General features: G+C 45.4%; 1 protein-coding gene across 1 annotated transcript in view; it reads right to left on the reverse strand.

Annotated features, from left to right (window-relative positions):
- ELOB (elongin B) overlaps positions 1 to 16535 on the reverse strand; it is a 211105-nt gene that overhangs the window by 33120 nt on the left and 161450 nt on the right. The window contains exon 3 of the mRNA XM_069651670.1: positions 15171 to 15279. Coding sequence (XP_069507771.1) covers positions 15171 to 15279 — 109 coding nt within the window. The remainder of the gene's footprint in view (positions 1 to 15170; positions 15280 to 16535) is intronic.

Raw genomic sequence — 16535 nt, forward strand, 5'->3', positions numbered from 1 at the left:
TGATCCAGAGACCAGTGATTGGTTGTTAGGAGAAAGACAGTTCAGAAGTGAAAAACTGATTTTTTCTTTACTGAAGATTGCCAGCCTGACGGGGAATATTCATGAGCATTTGAATCCATGCTGGGGAAATGTTGCATACATGGCCTTCGGTCCCCGAGAGCTGTCTCAACCACAAAGTGCACTGAGTCCGTACAAATGGGGAACTGCGCTATATAAAATGACTACAATACAATTAACTGGAGAGACTGGGATGGCGAAATCTGAGACTGAGGTTCAGGAAGAAGCTCAATCTGTGAAAGAGTCAACAGGTGCGGTGCAAGTGTGCTGGCACAAATTCTGGGGACCAGGCTCAAATGCGCATATCCTGCAAATAAGCTGACACAAGGGCCAGCAGCTTGGTGAATACCCTTGGCGAAGAGAATAGTTTGAAAGGCAGGACATGAAACTGGTAATGGGAATCCTCCCACAACAGACCTCAGATACTTAATGTGCCTCTGAGGGATCAGAGCATGGAAGTAAGCGGCCTGCCGTTCCAGCGACAGTCGGTCCTGGAGAGTCTGGGTTAAGGTGACCATCTTAAATTGGTCATTTTTCCAGGCACAGACTGAAAAGCCAGAGATACATAATGGGACGCAGACCACTGTCCTCTTTGGCTCCAGCCCTTCCCTCACTCTGTTACAGGGACAAGAGTAATAACACTAAGGGATGGGACTGCTGGGAACAAACAGTCAGGTTGTACAGTCATGTGGGCAATGAATGAAAGGAAGACTTGTGTGAACCAACCATCTGAAATAGTTAACGTGCCATTCCTTGAGGAAAAGGGAGATCTGCCATTCTGCTCGCCCTGCACCCTCACACTAATGAAGAGAAGACAAAGACCAATTTAAATAGGTTTTTGACCAGACGTATCTGAGGGACACGGGGATGGCAACACCTTTCTTGGCTCCTATGCCCGTGCCGTAAGAAACACTGCTAACCTTGCTTGGCAGAGGGTGCTTGAACTCTACTGTGTTGAGCTAAAGAGGGCAAGGGAGAAAAAAATAAATAAATAAAAAGACCCTCGAGGTGGAGGGCTGCTGGAAAGCTAAACTCCTGGACTTAGCCAAGGCCATAGACCTTTCCAAGAGCTCATCAGTTTCCGTCGAAAATAGGTTGGCGTCGTCAAGCAGTTTGGCTTTGACATCCAGGGAAAACCCCAAAGTCCAGGATTACTTGAAGCAGAGGACCGTTTATGGGCATGCAGTCCATTCACTGCAAGACCAGTTCCAAGCATCTGACCAGCAGCCCACCTTCCCACACTTCACCATAGACGACCCATCCTCCATGTCCTGTGTCTGCAAACCTACAAGATCACGGTCCATAACGCCGGGTGTACTTAGAGCACAGGTGCCATCCGGCCTTCAGGCTAGGTGGCCGGAAGTCGAAACACTGCCGTCCCATGCATCCAAGTTCTTGTTCTCGCTGCCCGAGGGCAAGAAAGGGAAGGTGGCCTACCCAATCATCTAGGTCTGAATAACTAGGCTCTCAGGAAGAGAACAGACAAAACCCCTATATCAAAAGAAGCCGCACTGTGTTTTTGGCAAGATCATAGTCCTAGGGAACCCAAGTGCTCTTCTACCACACAGCCTTAACAGGAGTGGCCACAGCAGGATTGAAGTGAAGTAGTAGATCTCACTGAAAATGTCAGCACAAATGTGGCTGTAGAACTAGCAGGTGAAGCCAACTCCAGAGATTTCCCCCTTGGTAGTTCTCTTCTGAAAGGATGCACAAGGCTTGCATAATCGAGAGCTTTGAAAAGGGCATCTCTGAAGTCGGAGGGCAAATCAGCCAGGTTCGCATCCAGGTCATAGAGCTTCTGTGATAAGTCTTGCCATTCACCAGAATGCAGTCAACATATGGGGTCTCCTTCGTCGATTTTCTGACCCCCATCTTCGATAGTTCTCCCCTAGAAGCCATTCTAGCAAAGCACCAAGGTTGGCCACCAGGTTTTCATGCCGAAATGGAGCCCCAAACAGTGTTGGGTAGAGCAATCTCCAGAGGTGGTTGCTGGAAACAAGCCAGCAGGCGTGAGGTGTGCAGCCAAGGAGGTCCATCTGCCAGCTCCAACAAGCTTGGTACCTGGCTCTACCACCTGCGCCAAGGCAAAAGCCGCCAGTATTTGTGCCAGCACACTTGCACCGCACCGGTTGACTTTCACAGATTGAGCTTCTTCCTGAACCTCAGTCTCAGATTTCGCCATCCCAGTCTCTCCAGTAAATTGTATTGTAGTCATTTTATATAGCGCAGTTTCCCCATTTGTACGGCCTCAGTGCACTTTGTGGTTGGCACAGCTCTCGGGGACCGAAGGCCATGTATGCAACATTTCCCCAGCATGGGCTCTGGCATGGATTCAAATGCTCATGAATATTCCCCGTCAGGCTGGCAATCTTCAGTAAAGAAAAAATCAGTTTGTTTCACTTCTGAACTGTCTTTCTCCTAACAACCAATCACTGGTCTCTGGATCATACTGCCCCCAGCCAATTACTGTATTGGCGAAGAGGTCAACCACCATGAACTTCTCCTGGGGAGGAAGAGTTAGTAGGGAAAGCAGCTACCTGTGTAGGTGTAGACTGTCCCTTGAGCAAGAGTTGCACAGTAAATTTTGCTAAAGCTAGTGTCATTTCAAGCAGTACACAGAGTGTGGGGGGGGAGGGGGAAGAAGTCATGAGGCACCACTGGCTCCATATATATACAGGACTAGACGTCACGTCTGGCACCAGGGGTGCGTAACTGAGCCACGCAGCACTCCCTGGTGACTGAAAACCAGTACTAGGACAGCTGGCATTGGAGAAGATAGGCAAGAATTACTTTTATGGTGATCTAAGTTCTTAGTCCAGGCTCTCCCTTCTTCACAACTGATTGGGTACACCTGCATCCTCAGGCAGGCCAGAATGATCTGGAGGGAAGAGTATTTGGGAGAGCCAGTTGTAGATTGTGTGGTCCCTGTTCCCCAGACAGCCTGATGGATGATGCAGAGGGATTTGAATTTGATCCTTGCCGCAACCGGGAGCCGGTGGATAGATTTTAGGGCAGGAGAGATGCAGTCACAGGACTTGAGGCCAAGGAGAAGTACAGCAGCCCTATTCTCGATATGCTGCAGGGGGATGTAGAGGGGAAGAGGGTAAATTAAGGAAAAGGCTGTCGCAGTAGTCCAGCCTAGAGAGTACCAGAGCTAGAGACCTTAAGCTTCTGGGGGAAAGTGATGAAAGGAAGGATTCCTTTGAGGAGTTGAAAGTTAATAGATCCCCTGAGATCATAGGTAGATCTTGTTAGGGGATTTTTCCTAAAGTCCCACTTGGATCCAAGACTTTAGTAAGCTATCCCAGTGGTTTGTAGTACTACTCAGAAACCCTGGCATAGTGGCAGAGCAGTCAGGCTGATCTTAAGAGGAAGATATGAGCTGTAGACAAGTACACTGAACCCAGTCATGAATAATAAAGTTACTCACCGTAGTGACTACCTTACTCCTAGTCCATAGTCCACTTTCCTCCATACTTATGGGACATTCCTCCGTCCTGTGGACTGTGACCACAGGTGAACGAACCTCTGACTAAACTCCCCCCATTTTGATCATAAAAGGATTACTGCAGCAGCTGAAAGTACAGGTGAAGTTACAGTCTCAGTGACAATCTCACCTACAAGATGTCAGTGAAATTAAGAGGTCTGCCAGTGGATCCAGAAATGGAAACCTCAGGAGGTAAGCAAACTCAATGGTCTCTAGCACAAACTGCTGCTCCTATTGCAATTGAGAATAAAATGCACATTTTAGAACCAGCTCCCCTGCCCATTCTAGACCCGAGTGCCAAAACTAACCTCTAAAGCATGGTCATCACCTCTGACTGCCCACGCGGACCGCTTCATTGCCCTTCCCGCTCGCAGCATCTAAGCCATCAGTAGATTGTTAGGTTATGTTAAAGGTACTTGTATAGTGCACTGTCACCAACGGAATTGGTCACCAGACGCTCTGGCGGATCTGTAAACAAGGAGGGTGGGTAGGGTTAGTCAGGTGGAGCAGGAGTAGGAGAGCGGGAGAGGTGGTGTGCTGTTGGCAGCTTCAGCTCGGTATACACCGAGTGCTGGGCTTTGGTTCAAGTATCGGATGAGACCTTGTGTGCTGTTTGTGTTGTTGATGCGGTGTGGTAAAGTGTGTGCCGAATGCTGGGAGAGAAATGGTTGTGAGTTTTATGTGCGTTGAGTATGCAGAGATTTGAAGGTTGGGTTAGTGGTGTCTGTATCCGAATACTTCTGGTTCCGTTTGAGCTGTATCCCTGTGGGTGGGGTTGTTGCTCATTCCTTATAGGCCGTCTCGCTGCGGTGTGTGATGCGGCGGCGCAGATCCAGCTGTATCCTAGTGAGTATTGTATGGGCATGTCTGAACCTTTCCTTCAGGTGTGGAACCGAGGTCGGTACACTACCTATTCTCTTGTTATCTATTGTGACAGTGGTCTGTCGGAGCTTGGAATGGTTCAGGGCGCTGTTGATGAGGCGTCCTAATGCTTCCGTCTTGGTCAGCTGTGTATTCAGTTGTTAGTTTCCTCCTATCATGACTATATTTTAGTTAGTCCTTCGGTTTTAAGAGGAAAGAGGAGAAAAGAAGAGGGGAAAAGAAGAGGGGAAAAGAAGAGGGGAAAAGAAGAGGGGAAAAGAAGAGGGGAAAAGAAGAGGGGGACCGAAGAGGGGGACCGAAGAGGGGGACCGAAGAGGGGGACCGAAGAGGAGGGGAAAGAGAAGAGAGAAAGAAAAAGAGAAGAAAGAAAAAGAGAACGAAAAAGGAGAGAAAAAGGAGAGAAAAAGAGAGAAAGGGAGAAAGGGAGAAAGAAAAAGAGAGAAAGGGAGAAAGGGAGAAAGAAAAAGAGAAAGGGAGAAAGGGAGAAAGAAAAAGAGAGAAAGGGAGAAAGGGAGAAAGAAAAAGAGAAAGGGAGAAAGGGAGAAAGAAAAAGAGAGAAAGAGAAAGAAAAAGAGAGAAAGGGAGAAAGAGAGAAAGAAAAAGAGAAAGGGAGAAAGAGAAAGAAAAAGAGAAAGGGAGAAAAAGGGGAGAGAAAGAAAAAGAGAAGGGAGAAAAAGAGGAGAGAAAGAAAAAGAGAAGGGAGAAAAAGAGGAGAGAGAAAAAGAGAAGGGAGAAAAAGAGAAGAGAGAAGGGAGAAAAAGAGAAGAGAGAAGGGAGAAAAAGAGAAGAGAGAAGGGAGAAAAGGAGAAAAGGAGAAAGGGAGAAAAAGAGAAGAGAGAAGGGAGAAAAGGAGAAAAGGAGAAAAGGAGAAAGGGAGAAAGGGAGAAAGGGAGAAAGGGAGAAAGGGAAAGAAAGTCTGTATCCTGATACTTCTGGTTCCTTTGATGTAGATGCAGTTTGTCTCTCAAACTCAGCACCTTTTTAGAGCTGGTGTTGTGTGTTCTCTTCGGAGTAGTTGCAGAAGCAGTCTGGCTGCCGCATTTTGTATGCGTTGTAATTTTTTTTTTTTTTTTTTTTTTTTAGAAGTCGTCCAGGCATACCCTAGTATAGGGTGTTGGCATAGTCTACTCTAGACATGATGAGAGCGATGAAGGTGGTTGTTCTGTTGACGAATGATAAGAGCGGTAGGATCCTCTTTGTCGCTCGCAGGAGAAAGAAGCATTTCTTGAGTAGGGTGTTTTACTTGTGGCTCTAGGATGAGAGTATTGTCCATCAGGACCCCCAGGCTTTTTTTTTGTTGTTTTTTTTTAAACAATCGGCGAAGGTGCTGTAGTTGTCCAGACTTCGCTTGGCCAAGGGAGGAAGTGGTTTTCTCCTCCATTTTTTGTGACCATCATTATTTCAGTTTTGTCTGGGTTGATTGAGGCAGTTGGAGTTCATCCAGTTGAATATATCACAGAGGCAGTTTTCTAGCGTGGAGTTTATTTCTAGGTTGTCTTGCATTCTGAAGATTGTGCGTGTATAGTCAGCATAGTTGTAGCAGGTGAGGACGTGACTTTTGACGATTCCGATTAGTAGATATAGGTAGATATTAATAGTAGCGGGGAGAAGGATGATCCTTGTGGTACTCCACAGGTGGAATCTCTCGGGCTGGATTTGAAGGGTTTCATCCATAGGGTTTCTGTTCTGTCTGTTAGGAAGGATGTGTTCCATAGTAGGCTGGTGTCTGTTATTCCGAGTCCTTCTAATCTCTTTATGAGGGTGTCGCGATTAACTGTCAAATGCTGCAGATAGGTCTCGAAGTATCAAGGCAGTGATGTTGTCCGAGTCTTCATTAATTTTTAGGTCGTCCCATATTGAGAGGAGAGCCGATGCCGTTCCTCTCATTGGTCTGAAGGCAACTTGTGCCTGGTCCAGTAGGCAGTGCTCTTCTATAAATTCTTGGGTCATTTGTTATACTTAAGTTTCGAGCAACTTGGCTGTGTACGGGATGTTGGATATGGGTCTGTAGTTGGAAAGGTCCTCTACGGTTCCCGTTGTATCTTTGAGTATTTGTCTTATGTATGCTGATTTGAAGGCTTGTGGCACTTTCCTAGTTGTGATTGAAAGGTTGAGGATGGTCCTGTGATATTCCATGGGCATTGCTCGTTTAAGAATAGATTTGTATATGTGCAGTTTGATGAACGGCTCCATTGATATTTCTGGAAAACTTTGTAGTTTGTTCGGGTGTTCCTCCTGAGAGTAGGTGGGGATCGTAGTAAGACCAGGTGGTAAGCTTTGTATAGTTTGTTGGATGCTGGCAATTTTGTTTTTGAAGTGGTCTGCAAGGTCATTGCATAATTTCGTAGACAGAGTTGGTGTGTTGTTGCATCCCGGTGGAATTTCTTCCCCCCCCCCCCCCGATTTATGATTTTGAGGAATTATTTTTGGGCGTTTGATGCTGCAAAGATTCGATTGAAGTGTTTACTCTTCGCTTTTTGCATTTCCTTTTTGTATGCTTATTCGCAGTGTCGTTTTATTTTCTCCAATCTAGTTCTAGTCTTCGGTTTTCCCTTTTCATGGCGCCGAGTAGTGGGGGTGAACCATTTGCCACTGCCCTTTTATGACAAGGAGTGAAAGGTTTTTCTTTGGCGATGTGTATGGTTTTTATAATCCAGGAGTGCAGCAGGGCTATTTTTGTCGAAGTCAATTTCTTCCATAAATGTTGGGTGCGGTTTGCTGAGCTCCAATAGTTCAATTAGATTGGAGTTTTTGATGGTTCTCCAGTTTCTTTTCATGGTGTTCAGCGTTTTGTCTGGTCGCCTGTTTCCTGGAGTGGTCATTTTGATAACGAAGGGGATGAGTAGGTGGTTGCTACAGAATATTGGAGTTGGGAGTGCCGTGGTAAGGAGCAGTTTGTTCGCGAGGATCGCGTCATATGTATGCCCTGCCGAGTGGGTTGCTCCTTTGACTAGTTGCTGTAGATTCATTGCTGCTAATTGGCTGGTTGGAGATGTGTGGTCGTGGTGGTTTCTTTGAACCAGATGTTGAAATCTCCAAGGACGATCAGGTGATTGTGTTTGATAGCTAGGATGGGGATTGCTTCCGTGAAGATGTCTACGAAGGTTGCATCGTAGGTTGGTGGTCTGTATATCAGTATGAATTTCAGGTTTGTTTTGGGACTTACTGATAGACGTATGATTAAGGATTTGCATTTACCGATGTTTAATGGGTCTTCCAGTTTGATATCTAGTTGTTCCTTGTGGAGGATTGCCAGCCCGCCACCCCCCCCCCCTTTTTTGGTTTTTCTATTAGTTTGAACTTATTTTAAGTTGTTGATCTTGTAGTTGTCGTCTAGCCATGTTTCTGTTATAAATAGGATGTCGATCCCTCCGTCGCAGAGCAGATCGTATATTTCGGTGGCATGTTAGGACATTGATCTTGCATGGATTAGGTTGCAGTGGATCTTTTTGGTGTGGTTTTGCTCGTTACTAGTTCCTTCTTTTGGTTTGCAGTTTGGTTGCAGTGCATCTTTATTGGCGTTGATTGGAGAGGGATGCGGATCAGCGAAGGGTGCATCTTCATTGAAGCGGTCTGCGGTGCTTCCCTATTCATGCTGGTTCGATGAAGATCAGCGAAGGCTTCTTCATTGAATTGGTCAGTTAAGTTCATGTTTGGGTTGTTGGTTATTAGTGCTTCGTCGTTTTGTCTGGTGTGTCATCGGTGTTGACCGTGTCCTTCTGTTCTTGTATGGGGTTGGAGTATTCCCACACTCTTCTTGGGTGCTCCCGTCTTTTCTGGTTGTCTTGTGCTGTTCTTTGGGTGCCTTCATGCCTGTTGTATCCAGGTTCTAGGGTTGTTGCAAGGTATGGTGTGAGATGTAAGTATTTTTCCCTTGCAAAGTTTATTCTGGTCGTGTTAGTTTTTGGTGGGGTGTTCTTCATTTGAGGCTGTTGCTGTAGGGGTAAGTTGAATTTGTGCGTCTATGTCCAATGTGGCCTCATCTTGTGCTCTTTCTCTGCGCCTCTCCCTGGTCCGGGGCATTTTGGTGCAGGGTGCGGAGATGCTGGTTGAGTGGTTGACTGTGGTGTCTTGTGCTAGGCAGTACTGGCGTTTCTTCTTGTGTTAATGAGCTTAAGTGCTTTTGGGCGGTCTATTCATCAGGTGAGTTGGGTATGTCTCCTAGGAGTGCTGTCCGGTGGGGAGAGGGGTGCTGGGAGTAAGGTTGTCGGGAGGTGTAGGACTAAGTTCGGTAGCTGTCCATGTAGGTCTCGAGGGTTATTGGTGTAGGGTTGAAACTATACCATCATGGTCTAGTTCCCTCTAGGTGTGTGTCGAGTTGTTTTAGACTGAGTTTGAGACTAAGCACAGCTGTGCTCGAGAATCCTGTATAGTAGGGGGGTCCACCCCTGACAATGCAATTTGATTATCAGCCTAAACACAACTAGATTTGAGAGTCCTGTATAGTGGGAGAGAGGCCTACAACTAATAATGCAATGATTATCAGCCTAAATACAAGTAGGGCCTAATAGTGCAATTTCAATATAGGCCTAGGTGCTTGCTGTGGTGTAGCGTAGTGTATTACATACAGTACTAACTTGGAGGCGCAGTCTAATAATCACATTACTGCTCCAAGGTCTATAGAATTGTTGTGTAGCAGGGATTCCGGATTAGACTGATTGCTCTACTTCCCACCCTGGCCTCTCCTACCTTATTCGTTGCTCCTGGTTGACGGCTGGCTACTGGCTTGCCTGCAGACACCTGCTGACACGTCCTGGAGCTGCTTCCGTTGGAGCTGCCCTTTGCCACCGGGCCCTTAGCCACAGGGGCTGCACGGGCAGAGGGCTGCCCTGGAAGGTGCTTTATGAAGGGGAGGAGGTCAATCAGATACCTTGTGGACAGGAAGAGGGAGCAGGGCAACACGGAAGAGGGAAGCAGTGCGCTCAAGAGCGCGTTTGCTTTCTTTTTGGGGTTACTTTTTTTTGTTTAAAAAAAATTAAAGGTGCCGGGCTGCAGGGGCAAGATGGCCAGCTAGGATCAAGACTGTACAAATCATCAATAAGGAAATTATGTTAACAGTGGGAAATCAACATGTCCCTGAACAGCAACACACATCGATGAGAGCAACTGATTAAAGCAAGCTATTTTTCCAAGATGATGATTTTTGCGTTTCTGGAAGAGGTATTCATGCGCCCAGAATCACCGGAATACCAGTGTTTCAAAGCTGGAACCCAATTAGCAAACCTCGTAAGCACACCAACCGGAGAGAACAAGAAGGTATCTAACATTTCAACACAGCACGCCAACGTGGCAGCGTGTTTGTCACGAGACATCACAGAAATTAAAATTGAACGTCATTAAAAAAACTGAATTTCAGAATACTGACCCCAACAATAAACAAACTACTCGGCCGTCAAAACAAGAAAAGGCAACCACAATAGAATAGACATCATAGCTCGATCACACCCTGATAAATGTGTGACAGTAGAACCTATGGCAACTCACGAAAAGCATGAAATTCAACTTGAGGAAATGCAACATAACTGGAGTGACATTTATCAGACCGGCACAACGGACAAGGCCAAGCACCGGCCTTTTGACACAACTTCGAACTCTACTTCCAGCATCTCATCCACCCTGGACACAAGCGAAGTAGGGGAATTGGATTCCCATTATAACCCACATGAAATTCAGACCTTGGAACCAACCGCAGCGAGGATGCAGGTAAACCCAATGTCTCCCATGAACATAGTGCTTAATCCATTCACAAAACTATTTGAAGGGATGAATGATACCGTGAAAGATCAAGCAACGTTGTTGGCTTTAATTCACACCAAATTAATATTTTTGGAATTGTTCACAGTGTGTGTACTGAACTGACTAAACAAAGAAGCTGATCCCTTTAAACTGGTAGTGGTTCAGGGCGGAGGAGACCCTGTTTATTAGAAATCTTCCCCCTACGCTGTGCGCAGTAAAGATTGGTTATGCACACAGGGCAGTTGTTGACATAGTCAATACAATAAATGTTGATTTCTCTTTTTGGACCCGTTTTAGATTTTTGTACATCAATGGTGATGCTTTCTGCTCTCACCCTTGTATCCATCATCCCCAGGCCATTGTTGGCTTTGTTGCTGGATGCTATGAGCTCGCTTAACCGAAATGCCCCAAAATATGCGAGTGAGAAAGCCGTTTTGAACAACAGTGTTTCATAGGGTTGTGAACATATGATGTCTAATAACCCTGTTATTAGAATCAATTTTTGAAAATCCAAAGGGCGCCGCTCATCTATTTGTAGCCCTATTAAATGGGTTCTGCACGTTTATAAGAAACTTGCCAACTCCCCCGAGATCACCAAACTATGCAAGACACTAGTGCCAAATCAACAAGACACATTCCAAACAAAAACTCCTTGCCAGTGTCAAAGATCAAAGAAAGATTACCAATCAACAGCGAGGAAACTGACAACTTGAACGATGAAGAAAATCTCAGAATTGGTGGCATTGATGGATCAGACAACATGTTCTATAACCGACTCAGAACCTGATCTCCCAAATCAATGCGATGTGACAAAATCGCTTAGTCCCAAAAAGAAATTAAGTGACATTAATATCTGCCATAACAGTGAAATTCTGGCCCCCCCCTACCGACTTAAAATTATTTCACCATAAGACCCCCAGAAATACCTTGGAAACACCATACTAAACCCTTAAACAAAAACGACTGGCCATGGCGCATTCTTTATCTCCACTTATGTTGAAACGATCTAAGGACCATCGACAAGTCACAAATCAGGACAGCACTACGCGTGCATACTATAAAAAAAGAACGATCAACTGTAGTGATTGAGAGATTGAAAGACATGAAACATCTTCACCATAGTTCCAAATTGCACGACATTGTCTCAGATGACATAAAAATGACATTTGTAAATGAAACCAGAGGTGATTTGGGTTATATTACATTTAAACTCAAAGCTAACCCAAACTACACTACTGAGCGCAAAAGACCGGTTACAATATGGCTTTGAAATTAGTAAAGAGCTTAATTCAAATGCAACTCTGAGGCAAAAGATCAAGCACTCAACCTTGGAGTTGCTACAAAGACGCAGTAATGAGTACCACAGGGATCCTCACCATCGCCACTATACATCATCTAACAGACCCCAGTAATTATCTTTAAAAAATCCAAAATTACATGCTACAACTATGCAGATGACACTCCAATCATCTACAAAATCGAAGACAATCAAGCCGACCACTCAACCCTAATTGAGTGTCTAAAAGAAGTTTAACTGGATGAAAGCCAACAACTTGAAAATCAACCCAGGAAAGACAGAAATCATGATTGCATCTAAAAACCAAGATGAACATCTACATTCCCTGGTCGATGGAAATGGGAACCACGCCCACACCTTCAAAGGTAGTAAAAAATCTGGGAGTCCTGATGGACAACGCCCTAACCTTAGAACCACAAAAACGCAATAAGCAAGACATGTTTCTTCCTCCTTCACACAAGAAGAATCCTACCTTTCCTCTCCTTCACCCATGAAACCCTCACAATTGTCGCCCTCATCATGTCAAGACTAACTACGTGAACAGCCTCTACCTCGGGATGCCAGAATACCTCCTGAAGAAACTTTAAAGCATCCAAAACGCAGCAGCTAGACTCCGCCTCAAACTATCCAGAAGAGACCACATCACCCCAGCACTAAAATTACTACATTGGCTCCCAATCAAACATCGCACCTTCAAGACAATGTGCATAACACACAGGGCTGTCATCGGACAGGGAGCTGAATTCCTACAAAAGTAAATAATCTACAAGCCAACAAGAGTCCTCAGATCAAGCAATGAAATCCGTCTGGAACCAAAACCATAAGTCAAGAAAACATGAGGGGGCTCATCCTTCTCTCAACCGGCCGCAAAAACCTGAAACACCATCACAAACCACCACCAAAGACCATCTACAATTCAGAAAACTACTGAAAACCTGGCTCTTCAACTCAACAGAATCACATTGAAACAACTAAACAAACAGGAAACACAAAGAACAAGTTTACAGAATTTAGGATGACACAGACAACACCAGAACAGACTATGGGAAACTCCCACAACAAGATAGACAATGCTAGTTGTAATAGGACACAAGCGGCAGCCTAACGAGGACAGAATTAGCATCCCTGCCCAACCCCTTCCTACAACAGAAGGGAAACCCCGATAATAACCAAAGATATGACGAGAAGTGGAATAAGACAAGTGACAACCCTATTAAGGACAGAACTTAGCATCCCAGCCCAACTCCATCTAGCAACCCCGCCCACTCCATGAACACTACCAAGTGCCACATTCGGATGGAATTCAGATTGTAGGCGGTATGCACATTTGGATGGAGTTGTGAACGCTGGATTGAGCCAGGCACAGACAGAGCTGGGAATGATGGCAGATGCCACGCCTGGACGTAATTGCAGGTGTTGACAAATGCCACGCTGGAATGGGGTATGAGCGGTAGCCTGCATGAACGGTATGTCCAGCTGGATGGGACTGAACGCCACCATCGCCACATTAGGATAGAATATGCCAGATTCGGATAGAATTGCGAACACTTGCTTGCCTCACAGACAGACATTGATTGCTCTAGCTCACTCGCTAAAAAACAAATCTTGCCAGTTCACCGTAACACCCATCATTTGTTTACAAACGGAAGGTTGCGCCTATTCTCGCATATGGTGCAGAATCAGCACTGATTCTATCATGGAAGTTCTGGAATATCGTAGAAGGTGCGTTCTGGTTAAAAAGTATTGCAATTGCCCACAAGTATTCCGATTGCGTCAGTATGTTAGGAATAGGGACACCAATCGTTACACTCAATTGTGTTATGGAAATCTTTCACTTTATCGTTACGTGCATAATGTGTGACGACTTTCAGATCTTGCATTCTGACAGTGAAATTGATTGGATCTACATGAAGTGGAAATCCTCTTGTCGGGCCTGGTTACAAGACGACCAAAGACAGGCTTGTATTAGCACTCAAGATCTACAATCGATGAATTATCAATACCATTATCACAGGAGAGAAGCGCCATTGGTCAAATTCCAGCCTATTTAGCCAAATTTCCGAGCGCCAAGTTAAGAGATCTAGTCCAGAGGATACGACGTAACATTGTACCAAGAGAAAGACTCGACAATTACCTGAATCGGACACCCACTGTCGGTAATGACAAAACAAGAACCACTCAAGACTAAAGCACTTACTACTACAGTGCACGGCCCTAACCATATTCAGGACAAACTTTGTAGCACATTTTCTCAAAGGTCTTAAATCAGCCTCACTAGATGAATGGTGGTCCAAATTCATTGTTGGAACTATCGAAAATTGACAATTACCTTATGCAAATGTATGCAAGAAATTCTTAAAATAAGGATACAAGAGCCTGTTGACTAAATGCGTAATTTTAATATACCCTTTTCTGAAACCGATCATAATGAATTGAAAAGGAATGTTTATGAACTGTTCCCTTTTTATGAACAGTTTGTATTAAAACTAAATAATGTAATCTTTTTTTAAAATCCCATTCTTCCGCCCTGTCCCCATACTCCTCATTTCCCTGCCCCCTCCCTAACAAATATTGTTCTAAAAACGTGCTACATGGGAAGGGCTGCTGTGGTGGACACTGCTAATATCTGGAGTAAGCAGGGACTTCTTCATATTGGCCAAAGAGCCAGCACAGATCATCCAGTACCAACATATCCGCTAGTGGATCAAAACAGGAGATTGCTGCAAAAGGTAGCCTTGCTCATCTCACACCCACTTCATCTCAGTTAACACTGGAGCCCTGATAATACTCCCAGGAACTTGTGAAAAAAAGCTTCTTCTGCCCTTGCAACCACAAAGTTTTGCCCCACATACTCCTAGGACCACTGCTCGACGGCAATACACTCAAGTGCCTCCTTTGCTTTTGGATCTGGTAAATACCTGTTCAGCCAGAGCACACAATTAACTGGCTCAAACATACTCAAATCCATGCACTACCTAAAAGCATGTTATTGGATACAATTGTCCGATGACCTAAGGGCATCTGCACTCACCTGCTTGAGGCAAGCTAACATAGCGCCATTGCATCTCCTCTTCAGTTACATAGGAGATACCCAAAGGAAACCTATTCAAACCCCTATACAAGACACCACCAGGGCTATCCCCCCCCCTCCCCTCCCCTCCACTCCACCCAGGAAAAACTCATTAGGATACATGCCAAACCTCCCCCCTCACCCTCCCCCCCAATAGAGTCACATCACAAGAGTCCCCACCTGCCCTTCCCACTATTCAGGAAATGCCTCCCAATGTAGCCGACCCTGCCCGCATCCATAACAATCAGGGCTTCTGAATCGGGGTTTCCTTCTGCTGCAGAAACTAGGAAATGCGTGTCCTGGCATATTCACGGCCTCCCTCAGGAGGCACATCAGGCCACATTTTCCTGCCCCAAGCAGTGAAGAAACATTGGTCACCTTCCACCATCAGCTCTGCCATCAGAGGCCCCCCCACCCACGTGAACTTCCTACTGTACCATCCAGGAAGCATGACCTAAAAACAACCCCCTTTATCTTCTGTTCACGGTGCACTTTTGCAGTCCAAGAGAAACTGAGCCAGGATGTATGTTCCACTCACAATGTCTGCTTCAGTGGAGGAGAGTTAATCTCGCACTTAGGCCAACCCTGCAGTAGATGGATTGTGGACTGCTTGGATGAACTGTGCTTCCTTATCTACGCACCTGAGGCTCTAAAGGCCAGTCCTACGGTAGCCGGTGCCTGGGGTCGGGCAGTCTGACTGGTGAATCCGCAGTCTCCCAACGTCTTGCTGTCATCCAAGAGCTGGTCATCCTGTTATTTGTGAGAGAAATAAAGCCATGAGTGGTATACTTGCTGTACCCAAGACGACAAAACCCAAAGCACACAATTTCCCGAAACAAACAATAGCCCAAGTACTCATAAGGACTTGCACCCAACCCCTATACCCGCTTTCTAAAATACAACACCCAAAACAGACACTCACCAAGCCTCAATGTACTCACATGCTCCTTGACCTAAACTAACACTAGCTATGGCCAGACTGCAGAATTGCCAGCAGATACCTGAGGTTGAGCCTCAAACAAATCCAAAATTAAAACAAAAACAGATTCCGATATAGACACCCTTCCACAGACTGCTAGCTCAGACATAAAACCAATAAATACAAAACCCCCCACGGTGAGGGCTAATTCTCAAAACACTCACCTTACAATAAAGTGGATTTCCATACACAAAATATCTAAGGCACATCCAACTACCTACTGTCATGGGTGGAGGTCTGGCTGGCCCATGCCCCAAATTCATTAGTACTGCTCACCCTCAACATCTACAGCCAACAATGCAGACAGGCTCAGATCTACCCAGCTGTTTGCCCGGTTTACTGACCAAAATCAGTGCAGTTCAGGACCCACTACGTCTTCACAGCAAGTGTGATGTACAGAGACCAACACAGAGCTTCCTGAGCTGCAGAGTTTAGTTTAGCTGTACGTACAGATCATCTACACAGTACTATACTAGCTGCCATGTACCTGTCAGAGTACAAGGGGAGGGTGTATAAATTATGTTTTGCTTCATGTGGGGTTGCCCTACATTAGTAGGCAGATTGATGCTACACACAACACAACTACCATCTCGGGTAAGCATGAGTAAAGTTTGTGGCAAAATATTGGCTTGCTCCAAAAAACTTGAAACAACTAATGACCTACATACTCTTCCAGCATGTGTTGCACAAACATGCCGCATTTCTCGTCCGGTTGATTACAACCTTGGTTAACCTCTTCCCAGAACCATGGTGCAAAATACTGCAGTCCAATTGATATTTAAAGGCTAACAAAAACTGTCACTCACCCAAACGTAGATCACTTCACTGGCTTCCTGCCAAGCAGAGGATCGACTTTAAAATCCACCGTCTGGTTTTGAAGTGCTTACACAAACTAGCACCTGGATAACTTTCTAGTCGAGTGGTTCACTATGAGCCAAAGCGTTTGCTGGGATTCTTGCTTATTAGTGATTCCACCATGCAGATGTGTATATAGGGGTGACATGCGCTTCTTGATTTATGGACCCAG

This window comes from Ambystoma mexicanum, chromosome 3p, assembly GCF_040938575.1.
Source record: "Ambystoma mexicanum isolate Mex_15411 chromosome 3p, UKY_AmexF1_1, whole genome shotgun sequence".
Classification (NCBI taxonomy): Eukaryota; Metazoa; Chordata; class Amphibia; order Caudata; family Ambystomatidae; genus Ambystoma; species Ambystoma mexicanum.